Below are 22,933 nucleotides of genomic sequence, written 5' to 3'. Positions count from 1 at the left end.
GTTTATTTTATGGTTTCCTTTGCTATGCAAAAGCTTGTAAGTTTGATTAGGTCCCATTTGATTATTTTCGTTTTTATTTCCATTGCTCTAGGATCCAGATCCAAAAAAATATTGCTGTGATTTATATCAAAGAGTGTTCTGCCTGTATTTTCCTCTACGAGTTTTATAGGATCCGGTTTTACATTTAGGTCTTTACTTCATTTTGAGTTTATTTTTGTATGTGGTGTTAGAGGATGTTCTAATTTCATTCTTTTACATGTAGCTGTCCAATTTTCCCAGTACCACTTGTTGAAGAGACTGTCTTTTCTCCTCGTGTGTATTCTTGCTTCTTTTGTCATAGATTAATTCATCATAAGCACATGGGTTTATTTCTGAGTTTTCTATACTGTTCTGTTGATCTGTATGTCTGTTTTTGTGCTAGTACCATACTGTTTTGCTGACTGTAGCTTTGTAGCATAGGCTGAAGTCAACGAGCCTGATTTCTCCAGCTCTCTTCTTCTTTCTAAAGATTGCTTTGGCTATTCGGGGTCTTTTGTGTTTCCATACAAATTAAAAAGTTTTTGTTCTAGTTCTATGAAAAATGCCACTGGTAATTTGATAGAACTTGCATTGAATGTATAGATTGCCTTGGATAGTATGGTCATTTTTAACAGTATTGATTTTTTTTTTAAAATTAATTAATTAATTTATTTATTTTTGGCTGTGTTGGGTCGTCGTTTCTGTGCGAGGGCTTTCTCTAGTTGCGGCAAGCGGGGGCCCCTCCTCATCGCGGTGCGCAGGCCTCTCACCGTCGCGGCCTCTCTTGTTGCGGAGCAGAGGCTCCAGACGCGCAGGCTCAGCAGTTGTGGTCCACGGGCCCCGTTGCTCCGCGGCACGTGGGATCTTCCCAGACCAGGGCTCGAACCCGTGTCCGCCGCATCGGCAGGCAGACTCTCAACCACTGCGCCACCAGGGAAGCCCCAACAGTATTGATTTTTTAATCCAAGAACATGGTATATCTTTCCATCTGTTTGTGTCTCCCTCAATTTCATCAGCGTCTTATAGTTTTCAGAGTACAGGTCTTTTGCCTCATTAGGTAGATTTATTCCTAGGTGTTTTATTCTTTTTGATGCAACGTATAATGAATACTTTTGCTCCACAGCAGTAAAGATGAATGAATCAGAGCTACATATTCACATATATATTTATTTATGGAAGAATTTAGTGAAAAAATGCAAGTTACAGAAAAAGATAATGTGATAAAAATTATATAAAGTAACAAAACATGTAAAATGGTACTTATACAGTGTTCATTATATATACATATATACACACAGATATGTATATGTAATGTATGTATATATATATATATATATATATACACACACACACACACTGATGTTGCAAACACAGTAAAAGAATAAAGGAAGCTAGAAATAATACATAGCAGCGTTAATATCTGGACTTTAAAAGATGTGAGTGAGTTTGTGTGATTGAAAATAATATATGCTTACCAATTAGAAAAAAGATCAGTTGTAACTGTGAACTTTTATATTTGTATTTCAATGAGAAAATTTTTTCAAAGGACATCTTAGGATCTATGTGTTATATTCCAACGAGACAGTTTTTAAAATTTAATCTGGGATTTTTCAGTTCTTAGAAATTAAGCCTCAGGAGGCTAATAAGGCAGAGTTTATTAATTGAAATTTGTTCGTTTATGAGTTCCCTTGTATAAAGTATCTTGAATGCTGTCAGATTTCATATTTGATTACAGCATTATTTCTATCATTAAAACTGATAGACATACGTGCTTCAGAGATTCAGTTGTACTATAGGTTCAGGAAAAATTTAATTACTAGTATTCATTACATCATCTAAATTAGCACATTGACACTAAATACCATCGTATTTCTATAAAATGATATTTTTATATATTGTCTTCTGCATGTTTTACATTAAAATTTATGTTTTTATTACTTATTCCCTGTTCTCAGGATAAATATCTTTTAAAGTACACATGAGACGCTCTTCAAAAGAAAAGAAAGAAAATTTTGTCAGGTCATATCCAATCAAAATTAAATAGGGTGTTAATATTTAGAAATGAAAATGAGAACAGTGAGTTAAGTATGGAAAGAATCTGATCTTTCCAAAAGCATTATATTCAAAAAAACTTTGGGTAAATATCTGAGCTATATAATGACTTATATAGCTCAGGAAAGCAAAATGCTCAGTTAGTTTCTGACAGAATGTGTACGTGTGTGTTTGTGTATGTGAGTGTATGTGTGTGTGTGTGTTAATTCTGTTGAGAGTCAGCTATGTCTGTTGGTCAATGGAAATACAAATTTACAGAATCAACTTTCCAGGTCTTCCTCCTTTTCGAGTATGTCACAGAAACATAATTGTAACAAATATCTCAAGATCAAAACTGTGTGCTTAAGTGGAAGGAATATATTCTTTCTGAAAGAACTTTGAAGATGGAATCTGTTAGTTGGAAGTAGATCTCACGGCTGATTTAAGCTCTCCCTGGATTTACAAGTGCTGCTATATTTAGGCCATTCTAACCAGGAGAGGCTGAGGTGTGCTATTTCTTTGCTGATCTCCAAACAGCTGCTACTGTTTCTCAATCTTTTTTGAGTTAGACCTGATTTAAAATATTACAACCTCATTTCACACCTTGAATTCTTCTCAGAAAGAGTAATTTAATTTCAGTCTCTTTTTTTAGAAACCCACATTAAAACCTTTGTAATATGGTTCAGTTTGTCACTGTTTCTGGTTTTTGAAGGATGTCCTACAGGCTCTCTTGAATGCATTATACTAGGAATTATTCTAGTTTAGAATCATTTTTTTACGTTTCTTTGGTTATAAAAACTTTCACATTTTTTTTCTTTAGGACAAGTAACATAGACCATAGCCTAATTTCATTAGTCGATTTGTTCTTTTGAAAGAAATCCTTCTTCTTTCAGTCATCCACTATAATAAGCATGGTGCCCTTCCACTACATATTTAACCCTCCTGAGATTATTTGTATTATCATTTTGCCCAATATGTGAATAGAATATAAGGAAGTTAAATATTGTTCAAATTGACAGTTTTAGGGCAAATATAGCTTCAAAGTTACCTTATTAAAATAGTGTTCTCTTAGCCAGTTTAGAATTTATGGTTGAATTATATATGTTTAACAATGAAAACTGGACATTTATCCTATAGGTAATAAAGAACCATTAAAGGATGTCATATGTAGGAGTCACAAATGCTGATGGATTTTTAGAAAGGGTACCTTGATTGCAGTGCTGATAATGGAATAGAGAAGGCCTAGGACAAATGAATGAAGGAAGACGGCATATAGGTGTTTCGTAATGCAATGACCAGAGGGATGGAGACAGTGTATATTTTGCTTATAGAATGTCATGTGAAATTTAAACTAATCACCATTTTTTACATAAATTTTAGAGAAAAGTGGTTATATTCCAAAAGTTTCTCAAGCTCACTTCTAGAAGTTTCTGTAGTTCATGGTAAAAAAAAAATCGCTAATTTTAAAAGATGTTTAATATCCTTCTATGGCTGTCATCTATCTCTGTGTCTGTAAATTGAATCCAGCTCTGTGTTTTTATACTGTGGATTTACTGCAAGCATTACTTGTTTCTCAGAGCAGACATCAAATTTCATTTAGTAAAAAGGCCCCTAGCGTACTTCAATAATGATTTTCCTTAGGCAGTTGTGTACTGTAACTTGATGTTGAATAACATCTTTAGAGTTGATTATTTTCTAGGGAGTAAAGGTGTGAAAGATATTAGTTCCTTACCAGCAGTCATCAATTTCCAGGAAATGCCTGAGACTGAATTTATTATTTTTTTAATTAACAGAAGAAGATTGTAAACACATGCATATTTAATTCAACACAAAATCTGAATGTATTATATCAGAGGCTCTTCAGGGAAACAGTTAATATTTGGAGAAATATTTTTACTGATTTTCTGCTTTCTTAAGTTAGGCATGGAAAACAGTAAAGATAAATTTATCAACTTACAATAATCAACATTCTAGGAAGTATCTGTTCCTGTTGAAAAAGTCCCAGGTCAAATAGATTGAAAAAAGCCATTTAATGGCCTTCTTCCTTAATCAGTATCCCATCCTGGGGGTGGAAAGAAAGGGTTATTCTTTTTCATTTTCTCCTCTTTATTTGGGGTTAAATTTGTATTTGGAAAATGTTTATAGAAGACACAAACAGGCCTTCTTCCCTGTCAAAATATAACAACAAAAAAAATGGCATAGGAAATGAATCTTTTCTCTTTCTGGGTTCAGTATCTTTGCCTTTTTCCAATATATTCTGCTAGGTTTTTATTTTTTGCTCTAACATTCTCAGTCTTTCAGCAATCCATTGCTGTAAAGTCCAGAGTTAGAAGAAAACCTGTGTTATTTATACTCAGCCCCCAAAGGCTCTATTCCTCTCTTCAGAGGGAGATGGAAAATACATAGCAATATGAACTTGACCATATAATGTAAGAATGGTAAATTAAAAGTTAAACACACATACACTCATATACATTTTTCATATTTGAGCATACATGAAAATGTAATCATCATCGTCGTAGTAGAATAACAGTTTTTTGTACTTTTGTATGTTTCAAATATTGCTCTAAGTTACTTGTTCTTTTCATTATCCCATAACAAACTACAAAATACTCTGTGCTTTAAAACAACCATTTATTGTGCTCATGGATTTAGTGGGTCAGGCTTTTAGAATGGGCTTAATGGGTTGGCTTGTTTCTGTTCCACTCTATTTGGTGCCTCATCTGGGGAGACTGCCAGCTTGGAGAAGGGGGCTACTTGATAGCTTGGGGTGGGATCGTCTGAAGGCATCTTCACTCACATACTTGAGGGATGATACTGGTTATTGACTGAGACTTCACTAGACTGTTGGCTTGTGCACCTATGTGTGTTGTCTCCAAGTGGTCTCTTCACATGACTAGTTAGCGCTTTCTTCTAGAAAGTCATAGAGTATCACTTCCACTGTAATCTGTTGATTAAAAGGTAGTCATAAAGGTACTCACAAGTACACAGGGAAGAAACAGAGATCACCTGTTGGAAGAGTCTAGCAAGTTTCTAGAAGGGCACTTTACATTCAGGGCACTTTACACTCAATATTTCACACTGAGAGAAGTTCTACCTAGTACATGATCACCATTTTCCCCTCACCTTATGTTCTTTATTCTAAGAGGTGTCCTCCTTAAAACAGTGTGTGGAAAGAAAGAGAAAATTCACTTAAAGTAATTTTCTTAAGAAGAATAAAATAAAATAATAATCCAAATTAAAAACCAGGACTACAAAATGTAGACAATACAAAGCTTGATAGATATATTTCCCTGTTTTGCACTATGAAAGCGTTCCCTTAGAAGTGTCAGCAGAGTTCAGAAATAACACAATTATGAATCTTATATTTAGCCACCCCATAATCTTTTGAAAGGTTTGTAGACTTCTAATCTATTTCCCCCATATGCATACTATATATATGTTCAAATTAAATACTATAGATATAGCTTATATCCTTAGTTACAAAAGCAAGGAGAAAATACCCTCTATTGAGAATCTTTTGTTTATTATGCATCGTGCACATGTTATTTCATTAAATGTTAATACCTCTGGGAGGTGGGCGGCATTATCCACTTTTCATGAAAAAGGAATTAGATAGGTTAAGTGAATTGCTTTACCTAGGAAAGACAGCTCAGAACTTGAATGAGTATACAGATCTATCGGATTCAGAAGTGGTAGGTTAAGAATGTGATTAATTGTCCTTTAGTTGCCTTAGTCTATAAACTAATCATTTAAAATCAGGCTGTTATAGTTTTAAATTAATGGATAGCAATATCACATTAGCTTTTAACTCTGCCTGCTCTGTTTACTATATGTCTTTAATGAGCTCACTTCATGACATTTGTATGTAATTTTTTCATATCTTCCCACTGTTACTTTCCTCTTCCCCCATCATTGCCAAACTAATCTGTCAGCTAATAACATACATAGAGATATAAAAATTGTGAAAACCTAAGTCATCAACCAGAAATCTTCCATTTTCTAATTACCAAATCTATAAAACCACTTGCATCTGTACACATTGGTAAGATTAATTTTGGTCTTCAGATATTTTATGGAACTTCTCTTTCTATTAGGGACTTTTGAAGTCCTTTTTATTTTTTAAGGTCTTTGAAACAGCAGTCAGTTTCTCTCTCCTGAAGCTTGAACCATTCCTACTATAAATTCTTCTCTTCAATTTACAAATTTTTCCAGTGATTCCTACAAAGAAACAAACAAATGAAATCTATTGGTTCCATATTCTTCTCTCCATCGCTACTTTTAGCTCTCCACTCCCCCTCACAATCACACTTATCAAGGAGTTGATGATATTCAATCTTCCCAGACTCAATTCTACCATGCAACCCATTCCAGTCTGGCTTGCTTGGCCTCAGAGAAATTGTTTTGCTAAGGTCACCAGTGGCCAGCATGTTGCTTTTGGATATTTCAATTCTCTTCATATTTAAGTACTCAGCAACTGTTGAAAAGTGCCTTCTATCTTCTCTTTAAAGGATTCTTTTCTTCCTTTTCTGTAGTCTATCTGACACCCTATTCTTTTTTTTTTTTTTTTTTTTTTTTCCCAGTGTTTTTCCACTTCTAATTGCTAATATGGGAATTCCTTGGAGCTTTGTCCTGGGCACACTTTCTCATACCACACACTTTCTGCAGATGTGCTTCATATTTCATATTTGTCCCTTCAGATTCCCTATGTATCCTCTTCCCATTTTGCTCTGTGACTCATGGGGCAATTTTATATAAACTGCACCAACGGCTGTCTCTGCCTTCTGGCTTATGATTGGGTTTGGTCAGTGAGAGGCACTGAAGGATATTGGAGAGTTGGAAGATGACAGGATGAGGGAAGTTATTTTCCCATCTCCTGCCCAGCTAAGTCATTCGAAGAGGGATATATCCTGCTACCTAAGTCCATGGCTCCTATCAAATGATCTTGTATACTCTGGGGTTTCTTAGCTGCAACATCCCTAGTCCCTTCAGGCTTAGGGTCATTAAGTTCCCAGCTTTTGCTAGATCAGGATACTGCACCAGCTTCTATTAGCTGTTTTAACCTCTGTCCACACTTCCTAAATAATCCTTTTATTAAACTCCTACTTATTCATTTTAAGGGTACCGTCTGTTTCCTATTGGGATCCTGACACATGGCATCCTTCACCAGGAAACAAAGACTTAGGTGGAGTTACAATTATAAAGGCTTATCCGGAAATTATTCCTGTGAAAGATAAAAAGGAAGAAAAGCAGGATCAGGCAAAAAGAGCCTTCAAACAACGAGGCAGAACTAATATCTGGGAAAAGAAAGAAGGTGGGAGATGCAGTGTTGGTTATGAAAAGCTTCAGGTTATAATGCAGACATGACAGTCTCAGCTGGTCCACTGGGGTGTTCTGGAGCAAATAGAGATCATTAAAGGATTCCCCCATTGGACAAAACTGGCATGACCCTCATGCATCCATCATCTTTAATCATTGACCTCTACCTGTGAAGAGTATGACCTTGGTTCCAAAGCTGAATGTATTCTAAAGGCAAAAGAGCTCGAGGCTGTCAGTTAACTGTACTCTTTGCAGCTGAATGCAAGTTCTTTCCTGAAGGCAGAGCTTAGTAGCACAGCTTCATGGCTGCCATATCAGGCAAACTTATGTATTTCTTCCACATCTTTAAACATCGTCTGTATCAGACAACTCACAATATCATACCTCTGTCTCTCTTTTATTAGCCCTAGGCCTATGTCACTGTCTACTAATCCTTTAAACTTAGATGTCTCTTCATGAATTTAGCACATCCCAAAACAAATACACTGATTTTTCTATTCTTCTCACACCTGATACTGTTCTAGTATTTAGGAACTTTAAACTCCACCTTTTTTGTACCTTGTGCTCAAGCCAAAACTATAGGAGCCATTCTTGATCCCCTCATCCTGCATACAACGTATCCTATTCATTATCAGATCTGGCTACAGAAATGTATCTTGAGTTTGGCTTTTTACCTTCATCTTTACTATGACTTTCCTAGCTAAAGCCACTACCAGCTGTCATCCAGTTACTGGAATAGCCTCCTATTTGGCCTTCCCACTTCCATTCCTGTCACCTTCCAATCCACTGATTAGAAAAAAACTTCTTAAAATATATGTGGACCATGTTTATCTCCTCCTCAGAATATGTCAATGGCTTCATAACTTACTTAAGATAAATCCTCAGTATGGCCTCTAAGAATGTCCATAATGTGGATATGTCCATATGTGGTCTAATCATGTGCCTCTTTCCCTCTTACTCACCAGGCTCCAGTCACACTTGCCTTCTCTGGACTCTTCTAATATTTCTGTTTTTTTGTCTGTTTGTTTGTTTCCTCACTTCCAGATTCTGCTCAGAATGTTCCTCTCACTCAAGTTTATAACTATTACTCAACTTTTATGATTTAATTTAAATAAAACTTTCCTGTGGATTGCACTCTGAATCTCTTAATCTAAATCAGGGCTGTCTTTTGTACTCTCATAGAATTCCATTACCTGTATTTCATATAACTTATCACAGTTTATAATTATTTATTTGTGCAGTTGGTTTGTTTAATGTGGATCTTTCCCCCAAACAAGATTCAGGAACTGTCTTACTTATAACGACATCACCAGCACTTGGCTCAGTCCCTAGCATGTCACTGGGTCTCAATTTAGACTTCTTTTCATGGATAAATGAACAAATAATTATAAATCAAGTGATGACAGTAATATTCCATTTAATTTCGTCCTATTTTTCTTTCAGAGGTTCTACGATTGATATTTTGGGTCTCATCCTTTTTCACTTCTGTGATTTTTCCATGGGTTACCTTATATTTTGGGATTTATGACCCTTGAGACCCAGTAAATATTTTCAGTCATCCTAATACCTTAAATTCATATACATAGAGTCTCCAGTGTGCCTTAGCGTGTATTAACTTTACTCAATGATCGGAGTCATCACATGCTGACTTTGAATAAATATTTAGAAATCTACACTTAATGCGACTAACATACAGTGCATCCAACCAGCCAGATCCATTTATCTAGACATTGCTTGTACCTTATTCATGAGGAAGTTGATTTCCTTTACTAACTATGGAGACTGTGTTTTAGTCCAGGTACAATAGGCCAAAGAGACTTCTCCAACTCCTCCAGTATAATTATTTCCTGCCACCAACTCACTGAAGTGGCACACCCATTCACTAGATGAGAATGCACTCCAACAGCCAGCAAAGTGGATTCTTCTTGGCTTTCATTTTATATGCCTAAAGAAAACCCCTTGCAGAGGAACAGGAAGTCTGTGAAAGCATCTTAGGGAATCTCAACTGAATACTCTCGTTTTCTTTCTATACATTTATAAAGAGGCAGAGACTATAAGGAAATGTTGCCATCATTCCTATCTCCTTCTGAGGCATAGAAAATAGCTGTGGCTCTTGATTTAATATTACACATGCAACATTTCTCTTTACAGACTTATGATATGTTAGTTTAACTAGTTTAAAAGATTTGATTAGGAGAAGCTTCTCCATTTGTACCCCACCCTTGATTTTTTTCTTATCTGGCTGCATGTCATATGATGAGAACTACCAGAATTGTGAGAAACCAAAGGCTTCCAGGCACCCATTAGGAGAAGGATGAGAAGTTTTATTCAAAGCATATGGGTGTTGGGATTAACCAAATCTAAGAACCAGAGAATTTACTGTGCATGGTTTAGGGATGCCATTACTCTCTAAATACCTCTTGCTAGAATGCAAATGCATTAGATCAATCCAGAAATGCTGTTCTTGATACAAAAAGTAAAGACCTACGTCGACAAGATCATGCTAAATAAAGGAAAGCTAAGTAGTGTTTTTGTTAAATATCTACAAATAAGTTAAATATTGTCCTGATGCTCATGTGTAAGTGTTATTATAAACTGCTTAACTGACATCTCAATTATGGCATTCCTTGGAAATGATTCTCATTTGTACAAAGTCAGTTATATTTCACAACCCAACATAAAACCTCTATGAAATAAAGCTTTTTGTCTTTTCCAACTGTAAAAGCTTTGTATCTCTAAGCACAACTTCTTTTGTTTATGTCCATTCAGTTGAAGGGAAGGGGTGAGGCCTCTCAGGAAAGTGAAACCCATAGTGACTTCTGTTCCCGACTCCTTCCTTATGAGCCATTTTCTCTTTATCAACCTCAGGGGCTCCTTCTAACTCTCCTACCCATGTTTTTCATTATGAAAAAAGCCTTTAAGTGAATTCATTCTATAAATATTTATATATACCAAGCACTCTTCCAAGCACTGGGAAATAGCACTGAACAAACAGATAAAAATCCCTCCTCTCATGGGGTGTGTATCTTAGAGCCCATGAGAGGATGGTGGCACAAAATCTAACACATACGTTCAGATGAATATCAAGGGCAAACTCAATACGTATTTTTAGTTGTTTTGTTCTTTTTGTGGAATCCCATCAGGGCTTAAAACCACTTAACGTTACCCCTAATTCTAGTGTGAGGAGACAAATATTAAATAATATAAATAACTTAAATATTTGATAAGATGTTATATTCAAAACAAAAGTGTGATGGAGGGATGGTGTGTAGGAATGTTAAATTTTAAATTTACTGAGAAGATAGCATTCATCTAAAGATCTGGAGGATGTCAGTTAAGCAGTCATTTTGTTTGTTTTTTTTTTTTTGTGGTACACGGGCCTCTCACTGTTGTGGCCTCTCCCGCTGCGGAGCACAGGCTCCGGACACGCAGGCCCAGCGGCCGTGGCTCACGGGCCCAGCTGCTCCACGGCATGTGGGATCCTCCCGGACCGGGGCACAAACCCGTGTCCCCTGCAGCAGTGGCAGGCGGACTCTCAACCACTGCGCCACCAGGGAAGCCCAACCAGTCATTTAAAATTTGAGTTTCTTACACTAAATTAACTGGGGAATTTTAATAAATTTCAGCACAGGTAGCCAGGTGGAAAACTATAATTAATTAAGTAATGAATTACTATTCTAATTTATTAATTAACTTGTTGGTAATTTATCAGACAGACCTCTGGAATCATCTCAGTTCATGACTACCCATGGGTGGTAAGGGGTAGGCCATGTTAAGGAAAGGAGAGAGCTCAGGGGGCCAGTTAAGAAGCTATCACAATCCAAGTGAAAGAGAAAGAATCTGAATGAAGACACTGATATTTTTCCAAAATGACATTTTCCCAAAGTAATCCGGTTTCTGGCTTTTTTTGTGTTCTTTCATTGCTCCTTACTACCTTTAGAATAGTGCCCAAACCTCTTTGTTTGACATTGAAATCCTTTCAAAAATTGGCTGCTTACTGGTTTCTCTAATAGATGTGTCTGTATTCCAATAAAACTTTATTTACAAAACTAGATTGTGGGCCAGTGTTTACTGCAGTCAGCTGTTTGCCTACCCCTGGTCTACTTTATGGGACTCTCTCAGTCTTAGCACATGGCTTCCATTCTAAAAGTTATCTCACTAGTATCAGAAACTGCTGAATTCACAGCCGGTGTGTCAACATTCCAGGTAAGAAGTTGGAGGAAGAGAAAAAAGATTAAAAGAGCACTTGTTAGCTCTTTCCTCAAATAGAACCTTCCTATATATCTCACCCAACATCCACTTACATCTCACTGGCCACTTCTTCGTGCAAAGAACCTGAGGAATATAGCTGTTTAGATGGATATATTTTCATTTAATAAAATTAGGGTTCTGTTACCAAGGAAGAAAGAAAGAATGGATATTGGGTGGGTTTCTAGCAGCCTCTGTCATATCTATCAGATTTTAATCACCCGGTGTCAGTTTCTTCATTTGTCAAAATGGAACACTATTAGCACCTCACAGAGTTGTTTGGTGAAGGTTGAATGATCCAACACAGGAATGCTGTTAGGAGAATGCCATGCATACTGTAAGCTCTCAGTAGAACTGACACATTGTTGGAATTAGCCTTATTTTCGTCTTTTGTGTGTTTTGATCTTTGTTGTATTTCCAGTGCCTAGAATGCTTTCTAGCACATAGGAGATCAATAAACACTTTTTTTTTTTGAATGAATAAATGAACCACCATTATCATCAGTTTAGATTTTTAGATAGCAGGCAACAGAAACTGATTCTGGCCCACTTAGTCCCTTATTAAAATAATGGTACTTACTTCTAGAAGTGACAAGATACCTGGAGAGTCAGACTCAGACAGGGACAGGTATCCTATTATTGCTGTAATCATTTAGACCAGAGCTATTTTCACACTGTGCTTGGATAACTCCACTCAACATTTAAAGCCCCATGAGATGGAGTCTAATGATCAAAATGTGACGGAATCATCTGTCTCCCTTTGGATAGGAGAGAACGGAGCACCTTTTTTTATAGTCCCACCAAAATGGCATGTACCTGGGGAGAAGCAAAGAATTAGGATGAGATCCATGTGAAGGATGAAATCAGCAGGAAGAAACTGGGTGGAAAGCACAAAGAAATATCCATCACATGTTCTTATAAGTGCATCCCCTGGGAAGAAAAAAGACCTATAGCAATTTGGCCTCTGTTAATGCATCAGTATCTGCATTTTTTTCCATTTAAAAAGCCAACTACCACCTTGTAAAACTGATTGCAGGAACCCTGAAGAGATGAGACCAACAAGAGTTTTTTTGTTTTTTTTCTTAAGGATAAGATGACAGAATTATGACAGTGAGGTTGTGGGATTGATAGAGAACAGTAAATAGATATCGAAAAAAGGTTAGGCGCTAATGCCAAATACAGGCACCATGCCTTCAGGTAATGACATTTATATGCATAATCCTTCCAGTCATTTAATTTCATAAATTATCTAAGTAATTGTTTCTAAATATTTTAGTTTCTATGATGATGACAGTGCCAGTCTGCTTTGTTACTGAGCAATTGATTACTGTCTCTGATAAAAAGTTGAAACCAGATGGTTTTTCATTTTGTTTGCCTTTTCAGAGGTAGCAGTGAATGTAGGTCCATGACAACCTCGGGGTTTATTTTTAAGCATGATTCACAGTAGTTCCATCTACTATCATTATGAAAGTCTGTCAGACATTTGGAATTGCTTTAATTTGGTAAATTTTATTGAGATTTTTATAGATGGTAAAATTAAAATTATTGGGTTTTTTTAATTGTTAGGGGAAAAAAACCCAATTTATATAACCTGCCCAAATTGATTTGCATAATTGCAAATACATGTGCTACCACGGATGACCATTCCAAACCATTGTTGGAAAGCTGGTAGACTAGCAGACTGTATATTTAGGGAACTTTAGAGCTTATTTAGCTTCATTTAATAATCTGGGTCTAAACATAACATTTGTTTAGATATTAAAAAATTGATAAGTTTAGATTGATAACAATGACACCATTCTTTGCTCTTGGAATGTGGAGTTTAAAAAACTGAACCAAAAAAAAGTCTCCTTGTATGAAACTAGACCTTATAAAATTTTCTTCACACTGTATTTTTAATCATATTTCTTCTATGATTTGGTGTTAGAAAATGTGTATAAAATGCCATTAGAGTGAGCAATTAAACATTATTATGCAAAATGGAATAACTGTAATATATTATTTAGGGATTAAAAATCTTTAACATTCTTTAACTTGTCAGTTTTTTTCTTTGTTTAATGATACTAATCTTTCAATCTTTCTTTTTCTTTCTGCAGTGCTTTAATACGTTATTGAAACTACAAACCCATATCCACAGTGGTCTCATTGTTGACAGATTGCATATTTTGAAAGCTTGAGGTATTTTATAATGAAACATGCCATGTGGAAACTTTGAAGCATAAATTCTGCCAAACATCTGAATAAAGAATTTCTCACCTGGTATGTAAGAGATCTCCTCACCACCACCATGACAAACCAGGAAAAATGGGTCCATCTCAGCCCCTCAGAATTTTCCCAGCTTCAGAAATATGCTGAATGTAAGTATTCATATTGATAATATGATTTGACTTGGTATTTGCGCTAAACAACGTAATTATTTACTTACCAAAACAGCTTATAAATCCCGTTCAGCATTGGGATAAATACAGGTGTGTCTTTTCTGTTTTCAAGTAAGTGAACTTGAGACTACCAGTGTGGCATGAGAAAAAGGAAAAGGTAAACTTAAATCGAACATTAGATCTCAAAGAAAAAGAACTAGAACTTTAGATGCAAAAGTGAACTTGGAAACACTCCCGCTGTAATAGATGTGAAGCAAAGGATAAGATAGTTTGGGCGAATGGAGACTGGTGAGTCTGTAACCAAGAAGGAGGATAAGCAGAAGTAAGGGGAAAAGTGAGATTTTTTTTTTTCCTGCATAACATTTCAAAAAGATTGGGAGTAGGGAGTCATAGATACATCATGGCATTGAAATTAGAGGTTGTAAAAGAAAGAGAAGGTGTAGGATCTTACACCACGTTGTTTAGTGTGTGTATTGATACAAAAGATAGGCCATGGTGATTCACTTTATAGTATGCAATTTTTAAATATGATAAGGTTCTTTACACATAAACAGTAAAATTGTATTTATTTATTGTTTTTACCATGGATTTTCAAAAATACATCTGTTTCACAAATTGAGTTTCAACAGTAAATATGGGTAGCAACTGTGTCAAGGTGTTGAAGAGAGAAAATGAAGCAACTAATAAATAGGAGGGAGCAAAAGGCTGGGAGCACGATGAGTAGAGAAAAAATAATATGCAGGGAATGTAATAAGAATGGTGAGTGTTAGAGAATAAAATGCAAGAAGTGGAAAGCAAAAAAAGAACCAATTGCACGCAATAGTGAAAGAGGCAAAAACTGGAACAGCTGGAGGTGCTTATGCAGAGAATTGGGTCATGTAGGAGAGAAGTGTCAGGAGTGAATTGAATCATATTATGAAGAGGCAGAGGAAAGGATTAAACTCAAATGGAGGATTGGAATAATAAGAAATAGATATGTGAGTGAATAATAACACATTTACGGGGTACATAGTATAAGTCAGGAACATTAATAAACAATGTATATCATCCGAAGAGGCCAATTTCATAGGTTTTCCAGACTTTTCCTAACTGGAGAGCTGAAGTGTTCTGGGTGAGGTTATCAGAGTGCTGGTGGGTATTTGTAAGGAAGATGCAAACCCATGTAACCTGTAAGTTTTCTCCATCAATAATGATAAAAATACAGTAACTATTAAATGGAGGGGAGAATCAGAAATTGTTGACATCAAAATGTGGTCCTTATACTGAAAAACTGTTTTGAGCCACTGAAAGCACAATTCATCTACTTATCACATGAAGACAATTTATCCCAGAATGGCTGAATTCTTGTCTGCATGTTTATACTCAGTGATTTCTAAACTGGCTAAAAATGATTTACCTATGTTTTGTAATTACTATATGCTCTTTACTGTTGTGATATATCCAATAATTAAGTAAATATTTCTGAACATCTTCTTTAGGGAGAATATTCTGCTTGGCACTGTAGGAGATGCAAATATGAACAGATATGGACCCTCCCTTTTTGGAATTTACAGTTTAATGAAGGCTAGAAACTAATGGATAAACAATTCTAGGATAAACGATATCTAGGTGAAATATCTAAGTGCTACAAGCAAAGTTTAGGGATCTGTAGGGCAATAGTATGCAGCTAGAGATGGAAAAAGGGAAGGCTTCATGGAAGAAGTAGAATTTGAAATGAATCTTAAAAAATAGATTCATGGTAAATGCAGAAAAAATGATATAAATTAAAAGAAAAAATTGGCATGTATTTGAGGAAGTGAGATGAGCTACATTTAGCCACACTACAAATTAAGGGAGTAAGTGGAGGTAAGGTTATAAAAATGAGATAGAATTTAAATATACAACGCTCAACTTGAGTAAGGCAGTGAAGAGTAATTGTAGAATTAAGCGTAGGGCGACATGAACAATGCTATGCTCCAAGAAGCTTAATTTACAAATACAAAAATAGTATATGTGACAAAGAGACTGAAATTAGGCCAGTGGGCTACTGGAATAGACTAAAAAAAGGTGGATGGAGAATGATGACCAGAAAAGTATAGATTCAAATATTACATCATTAAAACTAGTGGAAGAGAACTTGGGCAATAATAAAATACGAGAATTGAGAGAGAGAGAGAGAGAGTGAGAGAGAGAGAGAGAGGCAGAAAGAGACAGTTCTAAAATTTAGCTCTAAAAATTTGACTTGGAGGACAGAGGAATTTGGTGACATAATCTCCCAAGTAAAATAAACATAATGGTTTGGTTTAGATTATGCTAAATTTAGCTGGATTATTAAAATATATTTTCCAGTGTTCGGGTACTTACAGGAAACATGCCTGTGGAGGCACTAGTATAAAATAGATAAATTATTGCCATAATAGCTAAATTATTATTTACAATAACTTTTGCTTAGATAGTCAAATTGCATTTGAACTGATAAACAGAATTTAGTACTAAAGTATTAAATATATTACAGGCTGCCACTCTTATTTTATTGGCTAAGGAATATGGAGGTACATTTAATTATATCATTAAAATGCTTGATTTAGTAATAGGTTTGCAGAAATACCTAAGACAAGTGGTAAAAAGAATTGTCATAAATGTAAAAGTTCTAACCTCTTGAGACAAAGATTGATGGGCATTCAATAAGTTGGTAGTGAGTAGTGCCACAGTGAGTATAAGAACATGGTTAAAATGGATCTTACGAAAAGACATTTTAACTGTGAAGGAAATGAATAGTGCTGATTCCATGATCATTAGGCTTGCTACTCTTTTTTAAATAACCAAGACAACAATGAAGAGTGTTAGACCGAATCCTCTAAGAAGTTTCCTGTATAATTAAATAGCAAAGAATATTATGATTAGATGGATCTTTGTGTATTAAATTGCCATTGTTAAAACATAACAGAAAACAAACTTATTATCCTGAAGATTATAAAAGTGGTATATTTTCCATGCTATTCAGTACATGTGATCAGTTTATCAGCAGCATTTAAGGACCAGATTTTTCATGTTGCAATGCAGTGTTGGCAAAGTGACATCTCTCTGTAGTCTATTAGAAAAGTGATATATTAGATTTTAATCGTTTTGTAACTTTCCATAAGAAATTGTTTATATGTATTAAATGACTAAATTTTAAAAAAGTTATTAATTTAAGTTTAAATTTGCAGCATGCTAAGATTATATCTGATGAATTTCAAATAAGTGTTCTATACTCTTTTGGGGAATGGGGTGGGGTCGTCAGATTCTTGGTTGAGATGAATGAGTTCATGAAACCGCTACCCACAAAACCAAATCATTCAGTGTTGGACTTAAATAATACCATAAAGATCTTTTTCTCAAGTTATCTGATCTTGAGTTCTCTCCACAAGTGCCACAGTATATCGTGCCGTATTCTGTTTAGGCTGCTATAACGAAGTACCATAGACTGGGTGACTTATAAACAACAGAAAATTATTTCTCATAGTTCTGGAGGCTGGAAGTTTGAGATTAGGGTGCAAGCATGGATTCTGGTAAAGGTCCTCTTTGGGGCTGCAAACTGCCAACTTCTTGTATTCTCACACGTTGGAAGGAGCAAGAGAAGAGCAGCAAGCTCTCCTGGGATTCTTATAAGGGCACTAATCCAGTTCATCAGGGTTCTACCCTAAGAACCTCATCTAATTCTATTTACCTCTCAAAGATCCCTCATACTGTGAGGTACGGTTTCAACATATGCATTAGGGGAGACACAAATTTTAGTCCATTACACCCTGTAACTATACATATTGTTTCAGTTTCTAGGCTTTCCTCATAATTAATTGGGGGAAAATTAGAGGGACGTTGGCACAGCATTCCTGGCTAGGCAGGTAGCACATCAGACAGCTGTGTTCAAATCCTGGTCGTACCATATTTTAGATGTCTGACTTTCAAGTTATATAACATCTCTGTCTCCCAATTTTCATACTTGTAAAATGGGAAAAATAATAATGTCGAATGTTGTAAGGATTAAATTGAATGAGTTAATATATGTCAAGTAATGAGAACAGTGCCTGGTGAGTTGCAAGTTATATAACTGTTTACGATTATTATTTTAATAGAGAGGGAGTGAGTGTGTTATGTTGGCTGTTTGAACATATTGTTGATGATCAAGTTAAAAAGTGCTGCATTTTAGAGCATTAAGAGCCAATGTCTATTTTTTCTGCTAAAAGACCACATTCTTCCCACAAGGTAGAAGCTTCTGGTGCTGTTGGCAGCCTCGGATCTGTGTTGTCCCCACAAAGGCTGAAGGCAGCTAATGTGAAGCCTGCTGTGGCTGCCTACAACATGCTGAGCCCATGCTCCTGTTTAGGGTTTCAGGCTGAGTCCCTCTGTGGGGAGCATTTCCATTGATATGTGGGAGAGGAGTATCCTTTTCTTTTCCACTCTTCATAAAAAGTCATCCAGACTGTTGTGATAAGACGGACAGGTCTCACTCCTGCCGTGTAGAGAATTGAGCTTATCACATTATTAGTTTGTCGTTGCTTCCTAGAATCTCTTCATGGATAACAATATTTTCTATGTAAAATCTACACAGTATTTCCAAGTGATTCATTATCTGCCCACGTATCGTCACTTAGGATTAGCTTTTTATTTGCTGTATACAAAGCGTGTTATATAGCGTGTACTTTATTTTTGAAAAATACTATGTTATTACAGTGGGAACACTTCCAAACTCTCATAAATTTCATACTTTTTATAGCAGCTGGCATTGTGGAGAGTTGCAGAATTATTTGATGACTTGTTCTTTTCAGTAAGGACCAGCATGCCTAATATTTGGACCTAGTGTACAGTTTCTTCCATTGAAGTGAGGTGTGTGTTGTGGCTTAGTGGAAAGAGCACAGGCTTTGTAGGCAAACTAATATTCGACAGTGTTGAACCACAGCCCCAACTTCAACTTACTAGCCTTGGGACCTTGGGAAGCTTACATGTACTACCTGTGCCTCAGCTTCCTCACCTGGAAAAGTAGAATTCTACCTCACAGTGTTGTAGGATTTAATGAGACAGTAATCATCATTATCATAAATAATCGATTTTTAGTACCCTATTCTAAATAATATACAAATATTAATTCATTTAATTCTCACAATAAGCCTTAGAGGTGAAGGATGATCTCCGTCAGGCACATTGCCTGGCCTATTGCTATGGCACAATAAGCGATAACAAAGATCAAAACAGTAGTAATTCATTTATATTTCTTACAGAGATCACTTTGTTAATAAAGATTGTTAATCATGTTTCTAAAATAGGGGAATCTAGAACCCAGGATTCAGGTCCTCTTATCTCCATCAGCCACAGCCATCTCTCAAAGGGCTTTTGTACACAGGACAAAGCAAAGAAGCAAAGCTTCTAACTATGGCTTTGGCCCCAGAATACCTTTCTGCTCCCTTATCCTGCTACATGGCGGGGATCCTGTGTCAACCTCCGTGAGCAGTTTTCATCATTCTACCCACGCTGCTTTTCTCCCGTCTCTGGAACCTCCTTCACTCTTCCTTATGAAAAACATAGGAGGGAAAAGAGAGGAGAATAAACTCAGGAAGCAGTTATAATAAAAAGTTTGGTAAAGTGCTTGGCCATTTTAAGTAGCTTTCCTCTCCCAAGAAACCCCACCCTCTAGCATGATGATCTGTGTCTTTGAGATGTGTTTTGTGCTTAATCCATACATGATGGGTTAAGGAGACTGGAGGGAGAGACTAGACCTCCTGACCTGTGCATATTCAGTTTATTGTTAAGCAAGTTTAGATCACATGTTAGCCCTCTTTCTAATTTGTTCCACTGGGATTAGCTCTTACGTTTGTCCTAGGCCCTTTGTTATTGTACACTGACTCTATTTTGGGAGACCAAGCCACTTAATTACTCTCTTTGTACAAGACAGAAGAATAAATGGCACAGTCAATTAACATAGTGGCTGAGAACACATAATTTGGTGTTAGACTAGACTGGGTTTGAGTTCCAGTGCTGTGATGTGCACCTCATTTTCTTCACCTTTGTCCTAGGATTGCAATGATGATTAAGGGTGAAGAGGCCTGTAAAGTGCTCAGGACTCGATCAGTTATTGTTTTGATGAGGCTCAGGATGGTGGTGACTGTGGTGGTTTAATATCAAATGAGGACTTTTTGTTCTTTGATTTATGACTCCTCAGTTATACTACTTATATGGAATGTCTTGATTTTGCCCTGACACTTGTCTGAAATCAGGATCTCTGACTCTATTTTAGATAATACATGTCTCTCATTTCCGACCCTGTTTCTTCTGATTCACATTGATTAGCTCGGCAGTTCCTGGCTCTGACCCAGATTTTATTTCTGGAATGTATGTTGGCTGCATAATCTCTTTCGCCTCATCTCTGTCTCCAGTTCCTATTTGTTGTACTGCTTCAGACTGAATTTCCTGTTGGTGGCTTCTCTGGGTCCATATACCTTAAGTTTTTCAATACCTAAATCTGCAGTAGTAAAAGAAAGTAATCACTATGAATGTCTAAGTCTCCATTATTTCAGTATCCTAAAAATATATCATTTTCAATGATTTTTAAACATCTTTTCCAGCTTTTCAAACTTGCCCGCAAACCTTAAATTAAGTTTTATGGTCAAACAAACTTTAATAGTGAAGTTAGGACTTCTGTGAAGTATTTTGGTCAAAGTGGACCAAATTAGACTGTGATTGAAAAATTCACAAAATCTCAGTGGCTTAACAAAACAGAAGTTTATTTCTTGCTCCTATTACATTTCCAAATCTGAATCAGCAAATGGTTTAATTTCACATTATCCTTGATCAAAAGTCCCAGTCAGATGGAGCAGTCATCAACTTTAAAATTGGCAGATGCTGTGACAGAGAAATAGACTTTGTGCAATGGGTGCTAGCTCTTAAGGCTTCTCCCTGATAATGTTTTGCTTACGTTTCTTTGGCCAAAGCAATCCACATGACCACATCTAACTTCAAGGGAGTAGAGAAATGCATTCCTTCTGTCTGCCCAGCATTGGGGGAGACTGAACTACTTGGTGAAAACTACTAATGTGGACAGTATCACACAAATAAAATATAACCTATTCTTTACCTTGGAACCTTAAGCAAGTCATCACGATCACTTTAAGCTTGTTTCTTCATCTTATAGAAGGAGGACAGTGCTCCCCACCTATAAATAATTACTCTTGTTTTTATTACTAATATTAGTATGACAGATTGTAACAAAAGTTATCGCAAAGATTCATACAGATTAAATTATGTACTTCATCCTTAATTCAGCTGTAGATTAAAGGTTGTGATTTACTAGAAGTTTCCTTAGATGCCACCACCCACATTACAGCAGGAAGTGCCACACACACACACAAATATGAGTATACAGACTTACACGGACTTAATTTTACTCGCTGATCGTTATTCAGCCAACAGTACTGAGTACCCTTCACTCTTAGGCATTATGCTTGGTTCTAGGTAATACAGAAATGGATATCGTAGTTCTTTCAATCAAAGAGGTTAATCTATTCAGAGAGACAAATATCATGGCAAACGATGATAAAGCAGTGAAATACTTACTCCGGATATTATATATGCAAGATTCTTTTTAATTGAGGTACAATTTACATAAAACGCTGTTTTACGTGTACAACATAATGATTTGATATGTATTGCAAATGATTACCACAATAAATTTAACTAACATCCATCACCACACAGGTAAAATTCTTTTTCTTGAGATGAGAACTTGCTCTCTCTTAGCAACTTTCCAATATACAATACAGCATTGTTAACTATAGTCACGGTGCTCTGCTATACTTATAACTGGAAGTTTGTACCTTTTAAACACCTTTACCCATTTCACCGCCCCCCCCCCCTTGCCTTGGGGAACCACCATTTTGTTCGTTGTAAGTTAAATTCTGTAAGATTCCACATGTAAGTGAGATTTTACAGTATTTGTCTTTGTCTTTTCTGACTTATTTCACTTAACATAATGCCCTCAAGGTCTACCCATGTTGTTGTCACAAATGGCAGGATGTCCTTCTTTCTAATGGGTAGATTATATATGTATACAAATAAGTTGTAAAGAAAATTATATATAAAATATTAAATGCCATTTATATACCATTTATCTGTCTTTACCATTATCTTTACCATTTATTTGTCTACGGACACTTAGGTTGTTTCCATGTCTTGGCTATTGCAAATAATGCCGCAGTGAAAATGAAGATGCAGATATCTCTTCAGGATATTGATTTTATTTCTTTCAGGTATATACCCAGAAGTGGAATTGCTGGAAAATATGGTAGTTCTATTTTTAAATTTTGGAAAACCCTCCATACTGTTTTCCATAGTGGCTGCACCAATTTACATTTCCATCGGCAGTGTACAAGGTTCTTGTGCATATCCTTGCCAATACTTGTTATCTCTTATCTTTTTGATGATAGCCATTCTGACAGGTGTGAAGTGTTATCGTGGTTTTTTAAAATTTCTATTTATTTAATTTTTGGCTGCATTGGATCTTTGTTGCTGTGCACGGGCTTTCTCTAGTTTCAGCTAGCGGGGGCTACTCTTTGTTGAGGTGTGTGGCATCTCATTGCGGAGGCTTCTCGTTGCAGAACACGGACTCTAGGCTCGTGGGCTTCATTCAGTAGCTGTGGCTTGTGGGCTCTAGAGTGCAGACTCAGCAGTTATGGCACACGGGCTTAGTTGCTCGACGGCATGTGGGAACTTCCCGGACCAGGGCTCGAACCCGTGTCCCCTGCATTGGCAGGCGGATTCTTTTTTTTTTTTTTGCGGTACACGGGCCTCTCTCTTGTGGCCTCTCCCGTTGCGAGTGGCCATGGCTCACGGGCCCAGCCGCTCTGCAGCATGTGGGATCCTCTGGACTGGGGCACGAACCCGTGTCCCCTGCATCAGCAGGCGGACTCTCAACCACTGTGCCACCAGGGA

General features: G+C 36.4%; 1 protein-coding gene across 6 annotated transcripts in view; it reads left to right on the top strand.

Annotated features, from left to right (window-relative positions):
* Positions 1-13,888: 13,888 nt before the first annotated feature.
* The window catches only part of DGKB (diacylglycerol kinase beta), a 648,598-nt gene continuing 639,553 nt past the window's right edge, over positions 13,889-22,933 (top strand). For all 6 annotated transcript variants that reach the window (XM_032642942.1, XM_032642939.1, XM_032642937.1 and 3 more), the window contains exon 1: positions 13,889-13,972. In XM_032642942.1, coding sequence (XP_032498833.1) covers positions 13,903-13,972 — 70 coding nt within the window. In that variant the 5' untranslated portion in view covers positions 13,889-13,902. The remainder of the gene's footprint in view (positions 13,973-22,933) is intronic.

The sequence above is a fragment of the Phocoena sinus genome, chromosome 9 (genome assembly GCF_008692025.1).
Source record: "Phocoena sinus isolate mPhoSin1 chromosome 9, mPhoSin1.pri, whole genome shotgun sequence".
Taxonomy (NCBI): Eukaryota; Metazoa; Chordata; class Mammalia; order Artiodactyla; family Phocoenidae; genus Phocoena; species Phocoena sinus.
This window is presented reverse-complemented; position numbering and strand designations above follow the sequence as displayed.